General features: G+C 55.3%; 4 protein-coding genes across 4 annotated transcripts in view; 2 read left to right on the forward strand and 2 right to left on the reverse strand.

The window, feature by feature from the left end:
* Positions 1–2,158, reverse strand: part of VOLCADRAFT_119771 (uncharacterized protein) — a gene marked incomplete at both ends in the record, with an annotated part of 7,432 nt that extends 5,274 nt beyond the window's left edge. The window contains 5 exons of the mRNA XM_002957674.1: positions 773–859; positions 1,052–1,126; positions 1,362–1,445; positions 1,936–1,977; positions 2,090–2,158. Of these exons, the coding sequence (XP_002957720.1) occupies positions 773–859; positions 1,052–1,126; positions 1,362–1,445; positions 1,936–1,977; positions 2,090–2,158 (357 nt within the window). The remainder of the gene's footprint in view (positions 1–772; positions 860–1,051; positions 1,127–1,361; positions 1,446–1,935; positions 1,978–2,089) is intronic.
* Positions 2,159–4,106: 1,948 nt separating this feature from the next.
* Positions 4,107–7,997, forward strand: VOLCADRAFT_84198 (uncharacterized protein). Its single transcript, XM_002957643.1, has 3 exons — positions 4,107–4,326; positions 4,755–5,296; positions 5,758–7,997. The coding sequence occupies exons 2-3, from the start codon at positions 4,928–4,930 to the stop codon at positions 6,544–6,546; spliced, it is 1,158 nt and encodes a 385-aa protein (XP_002957689.1). The 5' UTR covers positions 4,107–4,326; positions 4,755–4,927; the 3' UTR covers positions 6,547–7,997.
* A 660-nt stretch (positions 7,998–8,657) lies between these two features.
* Positions 8,658–11,043, reverse strand: VOLCADRAFT_98822 (uncharacterized protein; the record flags this gene model as incomplete). The annotated part of the gene is made up of 4 exons (XM_002957675.1): positions 8,658–8,951; positions 10,186–10,330; positions 10,465–10,486; positions 10,842–11,043. 4 exons carry the CDS (start codon positions 11,041–11,043, stop codon positions 8,658–8,660), a joined length of 663 nt encoding a protein of 220 aa, XP_002957721.1.
* Positions 11,044–12,237: 1,194 nt separating this feature from the next.
* Positions 12,238–16,522, forward strand: VOLCADRAFT_119772 (uncharacterized protein; the record flags this gene model as incomplete). Its single annotated transcript, XM_002957644.1, has 5 exons — positions 12,238–12,313; positions 13,445–13,659; positions 14,134–14,393; positions 15,382–15,487; positions 15,885–16,522. Coding segments are annotated over 5 exons (1,293 nt in total), but the record flags the coding sequence as incomplete, so codon positions are not given.
* Positions 16,523–16,733: the final 211 nt, after the last annotated feature.

The following is a 16,733-nucleotide window of genomic DNA, read 5'->3' on the forward strand; positions in this document are numbered from 1 at the left end:
TTATGACCTCTCATTACCTATTATGGTGGAAGGGGATCGTGGCCGGTGACAGATTAAAACACACACACGATAATGACGAGGGGAGTTCTCCCGCCTTTCCCCCCGGGGCCCCCCGGTTCTCTTAGCACCCGGGCGGAGGGGGTTTGGGAGCGGGGGGTAATTCAGATGCTGCTGTTTGCGATCCTTACGCTCTTTGCTGTGAGGTGACGTTGACCACCTTTTCCTTCATCACCTGCTAATCTGGAGAGGTGGCGTACGGCAATCGGCTGCTCGTACGCCTATTAATTCCGGTCATCCGGCAAGATTTCGATATTTGTTTCCGTCCCTTGGCTGAATGGAGAACCGTCTCCTCCCTTAAAACACACATACATACATACGCATAAGGCAGGCGGCTGGCAGAGGTTAAGGCCTGACTTCTGCTCCCGGAGTGTCCGGGTTCAAATCCGCCGACTCCTCGGGTGTTTGAGGAATGTTGAAATGGGAGTTGGGCCCCCATCTTATGGACGGTGTAGGACGTGATAATATCAACTTGCGAGCTGACCAGGAACTAAGTTGAGGCGCCGTTGATCCGCTAGATTTGGTTGGATGCTGGTGGTGAGTTGCTGAACCCAACGAATACATTCTGAAGTCGGATGGGGTGAACAGATTAGGGTGCCTCTCTCGCAGGGGAGAGCAGGGAACTGCCCCGGGAAAGGGGGCCACTGGTGAAGCTTAACCACCCTGTAACGACATACATACATACACACGCACACCCCGGCCCCCCTGTCCCCACCTTGAGGTGGTCCCAGCCCCGGCACCGCCAAATGTTGATGGCCCCGTCCGCACTGCCGCTGAGCAGGTGACTGGGAGCGGTACGGCCCTGGAGGGGTAGGGGGGACAGGGTCAGGGGGCCGCATGTCCTGTATGTATGTACGTATGTATACGGATGCGTGCGTGCATGTATGTGTCTATGGAGGGAAATTAGAATGGGTTCAGATGCGGCGGGGGGTGTCTGCGGCCACTACCGCCAGTACCTGTCTAAGGTGGCCCCCCCTGCAACCCGCCACCGTACCTGGGGCGTGTAAAATTGCAAGCAGGGTACGGCACCATCGCAGGGGTTCATGAGTAACCCCAAATCCCTCTCAGCCTGGCGGGGTGGGGGGCGGGGGTGGGGGGCGGGGGGGAGCAAAACATTATCAACACCACTTCCTGATCCTGTTCTCTCCGGGGAGGGGGGGAGGGGGGGAGGGGGAGGGGGGGATGTTGTGGCAGCTGGGAACCAAGCGGCCGGTAGTCCGGGAGCCCCGGGTCTCCCACTACCCACCACACCATGGCAGCCACCGTCACATCAGGCAAATCGTACGACTGAAGGCCGCACATACCTTCATGTCGTACAAGTGGATGAGGTCATCTGCGCCTCCCGAAGCAACATAGGGCCCTGCAGCCTCCAGGCATTTCACCGCGCTCTGCAGGGGGTGCATGCGTATGTGTATGTACGTAAGTATGTATGTGTTTATGTACAGGAAAGCCCCGAGGTTAGTAGGTAGGTAGGTAGGTGGGTAGGAGGGTAGGTGGGTGGGAACACCCGCGTTCGTGGGACATGCCTCTATGACAGATAGTGAACTTGACTGCGAGAAAGGAATAGGATTGAGGGAGGCGAAGTCATTTGGGTTGATTGGCTCGGAAAGGGATCATTTGTGGCGTCGGGTAGTGGGGCCCAAGGCATACAGCGAGCGGTGCTCAGTTCGTCTTCTCCCGTACCAAACAGAAGTAATCAGTAGCAGTGAAGCCCTTCGAACGCGGAATATAAAAGGCGTTCTGAAGGGCGCGTGCGCACAAACATCCTTCTAGAGCTGCCGCCAAATCGGTGATCGGGTGACCTCCAGATGGAGGTCAGGATGTGTCAGAAAGTGCGGCCCCGACGCGCTAGGTTTCCTCTAAGCGCGACAAACGTACCTTGTGCGCCGCAAAAGTATACCGCTTCACAATCTCTTGGGGCTACGGCAAGTACGTCCAGACAGTCACGAAATGGTAACAGCCAAGTTAGGGGAGTTGCCGACAGACCGCCGCCGCGCCGACACAATGGTTGACGCCTACACGGAGGCCGCACCTCGGAGCAATCGGCTGAAGCCGAGAATCCAAAAACGAAGCGCTCGTATGAGCCGGCAAAAATATACATTTTGGTGCAAAGGATTTAGGGACACAGATGCCTCTAGGGAACAGAACAATAACGGTGTTGGTAAACCAGGCGCAATGAATTAACTACGCAGATTTTTTGACAATGCAGATTAGTAGTTCTGCAGTAGGCTGCAAGCGACGTAGGGCGCGACGTCGAGATACCATGCTTTCCTTAATCTATTGCATTTTGATATCATGATGTTGTTCATGGCACACTGATGGGAAAACTGAATAATGGCATCGTTCGTGTTTCGCCCAATCCGTCCATTGAAGCTCCCCGTACACCGCCAGCAACGGAAAAAGCAACGGAAGTAACGCCGACAACAACCGATCACCGAGACGTAAAATGACGCGAGTTCGCGCGTACACGTGAAGGACACGGCACCCTTTGTGCGGCCAAATGCCACCATCCCTGGCAAAAGGTTAGTTAGTTCAGGTGAGAAGCCTGCTAGGAGAAGTCCCCAGCGCTCCTACATATCGCACCACCAACACACGCACCTGGCCCCTCAATGCACAACGGGCTTCTTTCCTTTGCAATATTACTTCCCGAGTGTTTGTGTCCGTGTGCCGCATTTCCGAACAAGCTGTGGCTGTGGTGCTCTCATAGATGATCAATGTCGTATGTGTATTATACACTGTGTGGACTGCTGTGTCGACCGCCTTTCTGTGATCCCCTTCCTTACCGATCTGGGCACAACCCTCCCGGGCTCCGAAACCCCCTCCCGAATCTAAAACGGGCGGTGCAATTGTTGGGTGCAGCCAGTTGGGTCTGCTGCGGCGTGTAAGTGATGGCGGAGATTGGACAACAGAGTTCCAATTGGTTTCGGAGCCTGAGCGGGTCAGAGGGTGCGTGTGGCGGCGGAGGCCAGGCCAGATGGTTTAAAGCAGCAGCTTCCACCGCAGCCGTTGCTGGCAGCCTTAACTTGCTGGCAGCTGCAACGGCAGTTGCGGCAGCGGTTGGGTCACTCGGGTGATTCATTACGGTGGCGGCGATTCGGGTGTGCGGGTCATAGGCGCGGGCACGGCTATAATTTACATTTTTTGCCATCATGTTTTTCTCCTGCCTCCAGCCGTAAATTCACAGGTGACTTGGTGTCCTCACCGGGCCACCTAGGGTCGGAGGGATTTGAGGAGCCAGACGTTGCAACGACGCACAAGGAGCGATCCCGCGGATTTCTTGATTGCCATTCACATTGGAATAGTAAGCCAACACGCAGCGCTGACATACTTCATTTAAATAGCGCGAAACGGTCTCCAAATCATGCGTGCAACTAGGGAGGCGCTCGCACGGTTCGCTCGTTCGACGTGATGGAACCCGTAGGGCGTTCACCACTGAGGCGATGAGCAACTGCTTGCATCTGCTGTCTACTTACTAACGTGTTAATGGAGATGTTGTGGAAAAACCCATGCTATTGGGAACGAGATGAGTGCAGGCCATCGGGACGTTGACAGGAAGTTAACGCCGTTTCTGAATGCGCTGTGCTACCAGGCAGCTGCGCACTAACAAAGACTTTCCATTCAATTTCATATTCTTAGCACTGAATTTATTCAAGTATTTCCCTTCGTGCCCAGCTGCACTTCGCTTTGGAAACAGAAGACCATGGAAGATTGATTAAAGACAAACCTGCACCGCTCTCCCTTAACTAGTGTTTTGATATCAAGGGCACTATGTTGTGCTTAGGATTATAAACCACGACGACTGCTCGTTCATCGGCAAATTGACCAGATGGATGCAAGTGTTCTCGCCTTGCCAGAAAGAAGCGCATAGCAAGCGCCGTAGTTGGGAGCGTTAAAAAATGTTACTTAGACTGTTAATTAGATTCAGAGGAAAAAGTGCCATCATAAAGGTTTGGCGAAAGAGAGGCTTCGGTTTGTTGGGCCTCCCTGGAGCCAATGTTTGGACGGCCCCTTATAGTCCGCAAAGACGGCGGCGATGTTCAAAAGCTATTTGCGCTATCCCCTTATCCATTGCTTTCAATTCGCGTCTTGAACCTGACAACACTTTGTTATATCCTACCTCGTGATCCCGCGCGCCGCTTCTTCTGCGTTGACAGATGAGCGTCTCCTATGCCTGTTAGCAGCAGTATGCGCGTATTTGAGCCGCTAGCTGAGCCCGTAGCTGTCGATCGTCCAGCCGTTATCGCCAAGTTCTCCGCTGCTTTCGCCGATGTGAGTATACTTCTGGGCGTGTTCTAGAGCTTGTGCAATTGAAAGGGCGCTTTTATTTGTTCATTTGGGTTGCTATTAGTTCCTGTGCTTGCGCTGGCTCGGTTGTCTTGTCTGGAATTGCGTCGTTGCCAGTCGCCTCGCCGACTCTTCTTGGCGCTTGGCCCATACCTGCAAGCGCATCGCAGCAACGCGCCGACCGTAAACCTTGGCTACACATGTTGTGTGTGTTCTGTCGCTGTATTAACAAATCTTCTAGGGCGCCTGTATCCGTAGGTAGTGACGGCGCAGCGTGCCTGCGTACCTGCAATCCCGCGTTCGGCCTGCTAACCGCGTGTGACCTTATTTTACGCTCGTGCATTTCTAATCGCGCGTGTTTGCATAATGTCTTTAATTGTGCCCTTGTGCCCCTTCTTCATGCCTGCTTGCAGTGCGTCAAGTTTCCCAGCTAACATTAGCTTTTCTCGAGGGAACCAGCTGAGCGAGCTGCAATAGTTTTGTCCCGCAAAACAGTTTAGTCGTTTAGTAGAGAGAGTGATTCTTTCCAACACAGCACACAGCTCCTGTGGTCTCCCCAAAGCCCGCAAGCAATCAACACCTGAAAATGATGACCGACTCCGTGCTGGCCGCGCCGATTTTCGAGGGTAGCGAGAAGCGCATCGAGGTGGATTTCCGCCTCGGTGCCAACGCGCCTGCGAATGGGCTGCGCGCCATCCCACGCGATGTCCTGGACGAGCTCATGACACTCGCGCGCTGCTGCATCGTCTCCTCGCGCGGCAACGAACAGATGGACGCGTACGTGCTCTCTGAGAGCAGCCTCTTCGTCTACCCCACGAAGTGGATTCTCAAGACGTGCGGCACCACCCGCCTGCTGAACTCTGTGCCCCGGCTGCTGGAGGTGGCTCGTGCCTTGGGACTGGAGCCCCGGCGCTGCAAGTACACCCGCGCTAGCTTCCTGTTCCCCGAGAACCAGGTACGCGGTGTGTGTGGTTGCTGATGTTGTGTGGAGCGGTGGAGGGAGTAAGGTCTACGATTGAGAAGTAGTCTGCGATTGGGGCGATTGGGGAAGTTCATGGGGTAATGTTTTGCTATGACTAATACATGATGTACGTGCATACATACTTACATACAGTGTAGTATGCCTTTCCATGGCCACCTTGTTGTGGGTTGCGTTTTTTTGCTCCCTGATGATGATGGTGATGATGACGTCAGGTTCATTCCAATCTATCGTAGGCCTAGGTACCGCTGTGCAGCCCCACCGGCGCCCAACGTAACGACATGCATCCCTCCCTTTGCAGATATATTGGATACCGAATTGTTAAGCTTTTTGAAATGTTTTTGAATCTGTATACTTCATCACTGATGTCCATACTTTGTAACATTCCCCACACCATTTCCCTGCCTTTCTCTTTGCCTTGTATAATAATTTATCAGCCATTTCCGTACACGGCCTTCGAGCACGAGGTCGGCTTCTTGGACGAGCATGTGGGCGCTATGTGCCCCGCTGGCAGCGGCACCGCCTTTGTGCTCGGGGAGCCGTATCAGGGCCTGCAGTGGCACGTCTACCTGGCGGACGATATGCGCTCACTGGACTCCGCCTTCAAGCCCACCTACAACATGGAGGTGTGCATGACGGAGCTGAGCCCCGAGGCAGCGCAGCAGTTCTTCCGCGACGGGCGGTTCGTGAGCGCGGAGCAGACGACTCGCGATACTGGCATCATTGCGCTCAAGCCTCGCGCTCAAGTGGACGACTACGTCTTCGAGCCGTGCGGCTACAGCATGAATGGCATCGACGGCACCGGTCTGATCACCATACATGTGACGCCTGAGGCGCATCAGAGCTATGCGAGCGTGGAGTTTTCGGGTTTTGGGGAGGATCTGGTGGCAGACCCCGTTGAGCTTCTGTCGAAGGTGGTTAAGATTTTCCGGCCAGGCAAAGTCTCGGTGACTTTGTCCGTGGACAAGGTCGATATGGACGATGGCGCGTGGGGCACCGCGATGGGCGGGCTGGTGTCGGGCTACCGGCTGCAGGGCGCCGCCTGCCAGGTCTCCCCGTGCGGCGGCAAAGTTGCCTACTACACGCTGGCTGAGAAGCTGGCGGTGCCCGGCTCGCCCACCACGCCGTTGCACCACGCCGCGTCCTTCCTGTCAGTTGCCGCGTCGTCGGATTCCGAGACCGACGGCAACGGCAGCGAGCCTGAGCCGGAACCGTCCACCACCTAAGAGGTTAGGAGGAAGAGCAGTACAGTTCGGGCCCTTTGCGAGGCAACGAGGAGTGCGGAAGAGGAGGTGGAGGAGAAAATGTGGGATGATGGGCAGCAGGGACGTGGGGACTGGGGGGATGTCTTCTTATGTCACCCTTCCAGCTTGTGAAGTGGTTGGTACGACGCCCCCGTGTCCCTATTTCTTAGGGTTTGCTGCGCGGTGCTACAGCTACCGCTATTGCAACCTGTATACTACCCTCCTGCCCCCGTCTTCCCTTCGAACCTTATTATGTATCTCCTAGTTATGTGATCCCCGCGTCACCTCTTCTGCAATCTCGCCTGCCTCTTGATGTGATGAGATGTGTGTGTGGCGATTGCGGTGACGGACGGCGATGCTGAGCTGGTCAGTCTTTTCCGGTTGGCTGCTGGGCCGGATTGGCTGCTCTGGTTAGTGTCGACTGCTGGTGCCGTCTGCGCGTGTAGCACGTCACTGCCTTTCACACAGCGAAGTAGGCCCGAGCGTGTCTTGCTACTGCGAGAGAGAGACAGAAGGCTCAATAGTTTTTTTGCGGGGTTCCACCACACTGTGATTGTGCTGAGCCGGTGGCGATGGGGAGTGTGTGTAGAGGGGTCAGGCGATCGTTGCTTCTCCTGTAGCCTCGTCGTGGTTGAGGAGGCCGACGAACGGGATGAGGAGGAGCAAACTTGCGCGATGAATAATCTAATCAGATCGCCGACTCTTTTCTGCGACCTAGCCTGGTTCCGTACTGGACAGTGACAGGGCTGTTGGCGGAAGGGGTACCGACTTGATTATTGCGTCTTTGCGAGGCTTTGTTGACGCAACGGTGCTGCTGGAAGTCGGTGCTGTGATTGTGTTGTGTCCTTCCCACAGGGGATAGGTGCCGGGATGAATAAATATTAAAACGAGTTGAATTTGTGTGTGATGGTTTTGCCGGGACTTAGCAGCCGTTTATCTCTTCCCTCGAGGAGCCATCTACGTGAAAGCGTGGCGTGGAGTGATATGAAACATGAGGCTTATGTGTGTGCGTTGTTTTGATTGCATACCGGAAAAGAAAAAAGAGTTGCCCTCGTTGTGCACATTTGCGTGCACTCGGTCGTTGTTGAAAGATTGAAGAATTGTGATGTGATTTCTTCAAGGGCGAACATCAACGGATTTTGAATCCGTATCTGCGCAAACATCGCATCACATGTCGGCGGAGGCAGGATTTGTTTTTCACAGCTGGTTAAAAAAACGGGTTTTCTCGAGTTCGAGTAAATGTTTTAGCAACGACGTTAGTTTTGGTCTTCACGGAAGAGAGAGACTCCTAACAGGGATAGCCGTCTTGGTGACGCCCGGCTTTCGGAGAAGCAAAAAACATCTCATCATTAGCTTTTTTGTCAATGAGTTTTTATTACGTCTGACGGCTTTCCACGTCATCGGCGATTGATTGTAACATAATATTCTGCCTGCATCTCACGTGTTCATGGCTCAGGCAAGAATATGCTCGCAGCTGTCCAGCACAGCAGCTGTTTACATTTCGCAGCAGCAGACACGGTAAGGTGAATCTGCGGTGCAGATCCCCTTCAGCCATATGTGTAGCAACTGGCTGGAGACCACACAGCACATGCAATGTTATGTAGCATGACTGCACACTCCCACGGGTCTAAGAAAGGTCCGTTAGAGGTGCCGACGGGCCGTGTTTGCATCAACCAGTGGTTGGGATGTGATATCATCTGTCCGCACTGCAAGGGTAATGTACTGCATGCACTCGGAGGTTGGCAGTAGAGGCAGGGCTGCATGGACTGCACGGTGTCGCTGGGACTGGCAGCGGTGGCGGAATGGCCTACTCTTGGGGCCCTGCCTGCTGACATCAGCCTTGGCGGCACGGGCGGAAATCGTCCTATGAAACAGCTGGTTTGGCATCCGGTTTGTCCGGGGCCCGTGGTGGAGACCGTGCAGTGCTCACCACGCAGTAGCAGTGGCGGCAATGGGGGGGCAATGTGGTGGATCTCCGGAGGCTCGTGTCCCAGGCCGTTGCCATCGGCGGCCCCGTGCCACCATCGTCTGGGATGGCAATGCCGCCACCAGTGGCGCCGCAGTTGCAGCGGTGTTGTCGTACGGAGTGCACATCAACCCGTGGCCGCCGGCAGCACCAGCAGTCGATCCAGCGCCGGCAGTCTTCGAGGGGACGGGCCGTCTTCACAATTAATGGTTGCAGCGACAGCAACAGCAGACTGGCTGTTAGAGTCCTCGAGCCTCTGAACTTCCACTACCGCCACCACCGCCGTTTTACTGCTATCTCCACCCTGCTTGGCTGTCCCCACAGTAACCACCCCATCCAATTCAGTTATAGTACCAGTAAGCCGCACCATCCACATATCATGTCGGAATGCGGGCCCCAGCCCCCAGCAGCGCTGACAACTCTGGTGACCAGCCGGGGGCGGTTCAGAGGTGTTTGGCGGCGGTGGATGGAGTAACACATGCTGCATGTCATACAAACGTACAAAACATACATATATAGGTCCTCAACTCACGCATGTCTACACAGATATCATACCATGCATACGGCCTGAAACGAGCAAATTCTTGATTCCCGACCTCATCTTTGTGTTAGGATCTTCCCTCCCTCGACTGCCGTCTTTACAGCCCGGACACATGCAGTGGATGTGTCCCTGCTTTGATCTGAAAGCACGGCAGAACTGTACGATGACATGCCGTGTATGGCATTGATGCACTGGTGCTGTTGTGTCCGGGGTGAGGCTAATGCAGTAGCGGGGCAGTAGCGGCGGGAGGATGTTGTGGGTTGCGGGGGAAGGGGGAGGAAATGGTGGCGATGGTGATTCCTGCTGCCGTCGAGGTTAGTCGATTTGCGGCTAGTGCTGCGGGCAGCAGCCTCAAGGGTGTTTGGCCTCAAGTGCTTGCTTTTCAGGTAAGCTCCCCCGGGGTGCATGGACTAGCATTCGTTGTTGCCTAATAGGGCAACACAGCTGGGGCGTAAGCCTCTTAGTTCATTAGTAAGGAGGCCTGGCAAGTCCGTGCAGCACATGAACATGACCTGGTTAACAGGCTCGATAGATAGTACTCGGCAAAGAAGCGGTGTGGAGGCGGGGTTTAAAGCGAAAGCAACACAACACTTCTAGATGATGAACCCTAACGATTAGCATGGCGCTTTCCTACAGAGGCCTGTCACGTGCTTCATCGTGATGCCTTCTTGGCCCCTTCATGCAAGGGCAGGCAGCATGTTTAAAGCCTTAAATGCATTATTGGAACTGCAATCTCAGAGGTAGCTGGGAGTTGATCCTAAGATCTCTAAGGTTGTGTAGACTGCAACACGGTAAGTCGCTAGGAGGTGCCTGGACGTTGACAAAACCAAGTGGCGTCGAGTACTGCGATACACACAGTCTTTCGGCACGTGGTCTCTGGCAATAGCCAACTACTCAGCTGCAAGACCGGTGGGCCCGAGTGGACCACTGGATGATACCCATGAGGGTTATGTCAGGGGTAAGGGCTAAGGAAGTACGGCATTTGTTTTAGGCTTGTACGGCATTCTTGTTTTGTCAGCAACGTGTACGTATGGTGTTTTTGCTGTACAGATTCATACGTGAAATCGGAAGTCGCGCGCTGCTGCGTCGTACTGTGCCATGCGTGATGCCGTACCCGCGTGATGCCGTACGGGATGTCATACCCGCTGATGTCGTAATCGCTTCGACACCCTGTGATGTCGATGAGGGGCTTTTTGAAGCGTGGGTTCTCTGGTACTTCGGTTCCCGCCTTCCGGTTTGGGAACAGGGAGCGATTACACCTCTTTCAATCGTAGTTGTTCTTGTTGTGGTAAGGGGCTCTATGTCGCTCTCACTGTGTGGCTGGACCGTCGTACCATTCTTCTTCTCGGACGGTCGTTCCAGATGACAGATTGGCTGACCAACCTCACCTCACCGGGTCAGCACAGCCACAGCTACTGCAAAGCCGCCACAGCAACAGCCACACCGCAGATGGTTAGGCTTGGGCACATTGCCATGACGTACAGTGCTGTAGGTCCATAGATGTACAGGCCGCCGCGGGTGTGGTTTGGAGGAGGTTTGGGTTACGAGAGAAATGAGGCACACGTGTTTAGTAGCATGATAAGCCTTTTACCAACATAACGGCACATAACCTGTTGTGGGGTACAGGCCGTGAAGACCGCCACGGATTGTGGGCACGTGGTGGGTGACCGACACCCGCATAGTGGACCGGCTACTGTTACTTTGCTGACACACACACTCGGCGACAGTACGCCCTTAGCGCAGTTTGTCGCCTTCCTTTGCGCAGTGTACCTCTGCAAATTTGGTGCAAATGCGACGTCCGTTTTCCATCGCCAAGGATCGCCCAACAGGAATGTGTCAAATAGGCAATCAGCAGATGCAACCCATGCAGCAAAAACGGGTAGGAGAAGCCATAAGGAAGTGCGATAGACAGTTGCCGTTGCAATCCAAGGCGCCCCGCATCGGCTTGAGCTTGCAGCGACTTCTCAGACATGGTTTTGTATCCTTGGAAATGCTGTTCGGCTTTGAAACCTTCAGATTGGGGAACCCCCGGTGCCTACTGAAAATCCGACTGAACCAGCGTTGGAGAACAAAACGTATCCAAGATCCGTACTATGCAATGCAAAATGTCGGCTCCAAGAGAAACTTATATGTCTCAAACACCGTACAATAATTGGTAGAATATCTCCAATGTATCTTTGCACTCAGTGCAATAAGGTCTGCAGGTCAAAGGCATGGTTGTAAGAAGCTATACACCTTTTTATTATCTAGGCAGGCATAGGCCAGAGGAGGAAGGACTGTAGTACACGGGCTGCCCCTGCTCAGCATTGGCGTTAACATGACTTATTAGATGTTTTTAACTTATGCTGATGTAATTCGTGTCACAACTAAACGTCGGATAACAATCAGCTGCTGAATCTGTCTGGTAATATATGATATCTGGTATGGATATCTCAACTGTTGGAACTCTCTACCTACCTCGATTTGCCTAATGCTCAATCGCACTTAAGTCGGGTCACCGGCAGAGGGTAATCTCTCCTGGTAATCAGCAACAGCATTTTGCGCGGTGGCGGCCTCGAGTGATTATCTGAGACTGCTTCGAGCCGCAAATTAATCTGGGTGTGGACCAGTTTAACTGGAGTTGCTGGTAACCGGCTAGGCGCGGCGCAAGCGCGGCAGTGAACCTAGATTGAAGGCTACTTGGGCACCCCCTGAGTGTCGCCGGGCGCGCCCTGCCTTAACATGGCCTTCTTCAACCGTCTCTTCAATCGCAAGAGCAAGACCGAATTCGCAAACAGCCCACAGCTGTCTTCCCTGCGACGTTCCCTTACAGACCCGCAACCCTCCACATCCAGCCCTGTGAGGGGCCGGCGCTCGTCGAGTGATGATAGAGACACGTAAGATTTATGAACAATAAATAACTTGATCACCTACTTGATGTTTTATTATGTATCCCGCTCGCAAAGTCATGGTCATGGCCCCGGCCCGTTGCTCGCGCGAGGCTCTTGCTGACACATCGTCCTGTTTGCGAATGTCTCTTTAACCCCAATCCCACCTCTCAGTGTTAAGCAGGTTTCTGGGCCTTCTAGGGTCGTGACAAGAAGGACGCGGCGCGTGGGATGTGACTTTGCTCGCTCGAAGACGAGCGTGGAAGTCGGCTCGGTCCGTAGCTCCTCATCTTCCGCAGCGGCAGAACCCGCTAGCAGCAGTGCCGATGGCAGCAAAACCCGGTACCGCCATCTCCGCGCACTTCACAGATCCAGGTCGGTAGGGAATAACGAATGAAGTCGGTTAATCGGAGTCGGTTGATCTGTTAGTTCACTTTGTTGGCCGCCGTTAGTTGGTTGTTAAGGTCGGTAAGGGAGTAGTTGATTGCGTTTATGGTGTTCTTGGGAAGCAGTTAGGGTTGGGCCGAGTGGCGGAGCCGGGGGCCGCATGTTCAGCCGTGAACGGTGAGGGAGGGTGCGGCCGGCGGCACGGGTGTGGGTCTGTGGGCCATACAAACGGAAATTGCCCCTCATAAGTGATTTTCATGCGTCCGTACTGGCCAGAAACATGTACACCTGCTGCTTGTATTGCTTTTGTTACTGTTATCGCTACTGCTACTGGAGGAGTAGGAAGGGAGGGGAAAAGGGGGAGAGAAGGGGGAAGTGTTTTTTCATCTGTTTGCTGTCCCCCCCGGCAGCTGCTGAGGTTCCCAGTGCGGCGGCTGAGTGGCGACTGCTCAGTCAGTCTGCGTGTCTGTGGCTGAGGGGAGGGGGAGGGGGAAAGGGAGGAGCAGGAGGCCCTGACGGACGGACGGACGGACGGAGGGGCCCGCGGTCCGCCTGTGCTGTGTTTCGGTCCCGTGTTAGCGTCCCCCCCTCCAACCCGCACCTACCCAACCCCGGCTATCCAGCTGCCGACGTAATAGCCACCGTCTATATGTAGGCAGACAGACAGACAGACATGTATCTGCTTGCCCATGCGCAACAGCAGCAGCATCATTAGCTGACTTGCACTCCCCCATTGCCAAATTTGCACTCATGCCAGACTTTGTTTATCCTATCAACAACATCAACACGCCAGCACAACAATAACCTGGGGGGTGGGGGACGGAGGGGGGCCCACATTGGTGTCCTGGTGGTGATGGGGATTGAAGTAGTTGCGTTATTGGTGGTAGTTGGTAGTTGGTCATTAAACTGCTGGTCGTTCCTTTTCTTACCAAATATATGCCCTTCCTACCCGTCCACATTCACACCCCCCCGGCACCCCCCAACCGGTGCTCACTGACGCTGCTTCCTTGTTGCCATATGCACTCTTCCCACTAATACAGGTCTTCACCCCCTTTCCTCCCTCCCTTTCCTTTCCCTCCCTTCCTCCCTACCCCCTTCTTTGCCCCCTACCCCCTTCAGGCTGCACACCATCATGGCAGCCCAGGACCGCACCAGCAACCGACCCGTGGTTCTGAAGACCTTCATGAAGGCCCGCATGTCCTCCTCCCTGCGGGCCAAGCTGGAGGTGGAGGTGGCCCAGCTGCGGGCCCTGAGCGGGGTGCCCGGGGTGGTGCAGCTCATACAGCAGTTCGAGGACGAGGACTCCGTCTACATTGTGCTGGAGCGATGTCCCGGTGGGGCCAGAGGGGGGGTTTAAAGAGGAACCAAAGACGAGTGCAGCAGAGACAGATACCAGATGGGAGACGGATACTCTGGAATTAGGCCGGCAGTCCAGGAGGTGGTTTGGGTGGTTTGAGGCCGGGTCGGGTGTGAGGGGGGTTGAGGGGGTTTGTTTTGTGTTCGTTCAGCGTTGCATATCATGTTGTTGGTGTTGTAGTACAGTTCCTGCGGGTGGGCACCCGGTGCACTGCGGAGCCGCTGCCTCCAGTCCTGTCCGTACTGCGGTGGCTCTTCCCTTGCTCTGTTGTCTGTCTGTCTGTCTGTAGCTGTGCGTTGAGCGTCTGTATGCTTTCCTTTCGGACCCCCACCCGCTCACCTTTGCCTCCCTCTTCACACGTATACCGACAGACAGGCAGACCGACACGGACAGACAAACAGACAGACAGATGCATTCCCCTCCTCGCACCCCACCGCACATCCGGTTGCAGGTTCCACGCTAATTGAGATGATCGCCAACAGCGGGGGCCGCCTGTCCGAGGCGGTGCTGGTGCCTGACGTCCTCATCCCGCTCACCCTCGTCTTAGCGGACCTGCACAGACGCGGAGTCGTACACCGCCAAATAAAACCCGAGCACACGCTCTGCCACCCCTCGGAGGGCGGGGGCGGGGTTACCCTGGTTGACTTCTCTGATGCCGTAAACAAGACCCAGCGCTGTCTCAACAACCGAGCGGGGGCTCTGGAGTACATGGTGGGGTGGGGTGGAGGTGGGGGAGTGTAACGGGAGCGGAGGTTTGGGGGTGGGTGAGGGATTGCATGCGCGAACGGGGGTGGTTGGTGGAGGTGGAGGGCCGGTTTCGACTGTACAAGGGATTGACGGTTATGGTTGTCAGGGTATTCGTGGTGTCGTAGGCATGGTTGCCACAATAATGGTTGCGGTTACTATTGCAGTTGCTGTTGCAGTGGCAGTTGCAGTTCCAGTTTCGATTGCAGTTGCAGGGTTTTCCCTGGGCAGCGAAGGTGGTTACGCGGCAGCCAGCCAGGCACGTGTATCCGCCTGTACCTGCCCGGTAAAAAGTATACAGCGAATCTCTGAGGCACCGTCCAACCCTAAGTATCACATCGACCAAAAGGATCTTTATTAGAATTTTAGCATGAACTGGCTCGAATCTCTGATCAGGAGTTAAGAGAAAAACCACGTTTTCATTTATATTTGCATGTTTACCTCAAATCGCTGAAAAAACGTTCATGCCATTTCACGCCACCTGGTCGTCAGACTGACAGTTAGTTAGAAACGTAGTTTTAACATACGAGAAATATCTGAAGTATTGTGTTCTTCCAAAGCAATAATGTTAAGCACCAAGCTGGAAGATGCTGATTTCGCTTTTTGCGGTTCCGCTCAGTTTTCAGAATGCGCTGTATGCCGCCGTGTGTGTTAGTTAGTTCGTTAGTTGCTATTTGAACAATATCTAACGGCACACCTGTAAGTTACGCGTCGTCAGTTTCTGAGTGGTTTGATGTGTATCGCTTTTTCCTCCATCCACTCAGCCTGCCTGCATGACTGTCTGTCTGTCCGTCTGTCTCTCTGGGGCTGTCAGGCTACCCCGCGCGTGCGTGTGCGTGTACGTGTGTTTACGGAGGGAGGGAGAGAGAGAGGGGGGTGGGGAAGTCACGGAGTTTCGGGTTTCACCGCCAACCTCCCTCCCTCCCACCCCCCACCCGCCCCTCCCCCACATAAGGCCCCGGAGGTCCTCAACAAACCCACAGCTGAGGAGGTCTTCCACCAAGTGCTGTACAACGGAATGAGTGAGGAGGAGCTGCCACAGTACGACGAGAAAGCTGATGGTGAGGTGTATGTGTCGTGTAGGATATGGTGCAGCAAGAGGGTTTGGATGGGGGTTAGGGTGGAACAGGAAGCAGCCATGTAAAACACTGGTACGATTGCACGATATGACACATGCGGGTCTTTTTCACTTGGTGGTGTTTAGCGCTAAGAGGATATGTGTGTGTGTTCGTGCGCCCACATGGCGCTCCTGAGGCTCTCTAGCTGCTCTCTTCCCCCCAGGCTCCTGTGGTAGTCGTCATAGGATTAGCGGGGTGCAGCAATTTAACGAATAAGAGAAGAAGTTTGAAAGTTCGGTGTGCAGTACAGCCCCAAGTCCGCATCACCTAGTATTAAACTGGTTCCCACCACCACCTGGTTCTGAAACCCCTCCACCCCCCGGGCCCCTCCCGCTTTCAGTTTGGAGTCTCGGAGTCCTGACCTTCGAGGCGCTCACGGGCTGCCAGCCCTTCCTGGCGGACACACCTGCCGAGATGGCGCGGCTGCAGCGGGAGCTGCTCTCGCAGCTGGACGCGGCGGGGAGCCCCTGGCTGTTCGCGGACTGCGGTGGCCGCGGTCACCTGCTGTCCCGCGAGGCCAGGTCCTTCTTGCTGGAGGCGCTGCAGCTGGACCCCATCAACCGGAGCTCAGCGGAGAGGCTGCTGCAGCACCCTCTGATACAGAGCTACTGGCCGAAGTACCAGTCGAGGCAGCCGCAGCAGCAGGCGGCAGCGGCGGCGGCGGCTGGGGCTGCAAAGCCTGCGCTGCCACTCCCCCTGCTGCGGCCGGCCAGCCGGGGCGGCGGCGGCAGCGGCAGCGTAACTGCCCCCGTTGCAGCGCCGTCGCCGCCGGTGAACGGCATGACGGCAGCGGCAGGCAGTGGGGGACAAGGTGCTGCGGCGGTGGCGGTGGCGGTCGCTGCGGCGGCGGTGGCGGCGACTTCTCGTACAGCAGTGGGCGGTGCCGCCGCGGGTTGTTCGTCGGTGGCGGCGCCGGCGGTGGCGGCACAGAAGGCTAGCTTGCTGGTGACGGCGCCGCTGCAGTTCCCTGTTCGATAACGGAAATTGTCGTACAAGCACCACCACCACAACCGCTTTACCTCCCGTCACGCCCCTTGCCGTCGTCATGTGTAGGAGGGAAGGGGGAAGGGGGGGAATTAACATTCAGTTTGGGTCTCGCAGTAGCAGCATGGCAGTAGCACGTATGGCAGTATCAACCGTGCGGCAGCGGCAGCAAATACGGCAGTAGAAGCTACGGCCATTGCAGGTC

Source organism: Volvox carteri (assembly GCF_000143455.1).
Source record: "Volvox carteri f. nagariensis unplaced genomic scaffold VOLCAscaffold_77, whole genome shotgun sequence".
Lineage (NCBI taxonomy): Eukaryota > Viridiplantae > Chlorophyta > Chlorophyceae > Chlamydomonadales > Volvocaceae > Volvox > Volvox carteri.

Coding starts and splice junctions, on each gene's coding strand:
- VOLCADRAFT_84198 (XM_002957643.1), top strand. CDS start 4,928: ATGATGACCGACTCCGTGCTGGCCGCGCCGATTTTCGAGGGTAGCGAG. Junction 5,297..5,757: donor TCCTGTTCCCCGAGAACCAG/GTACGCGGTGTG, acceptor ATAATTTATCAG/CCATTTCCGTACACGGCCTT.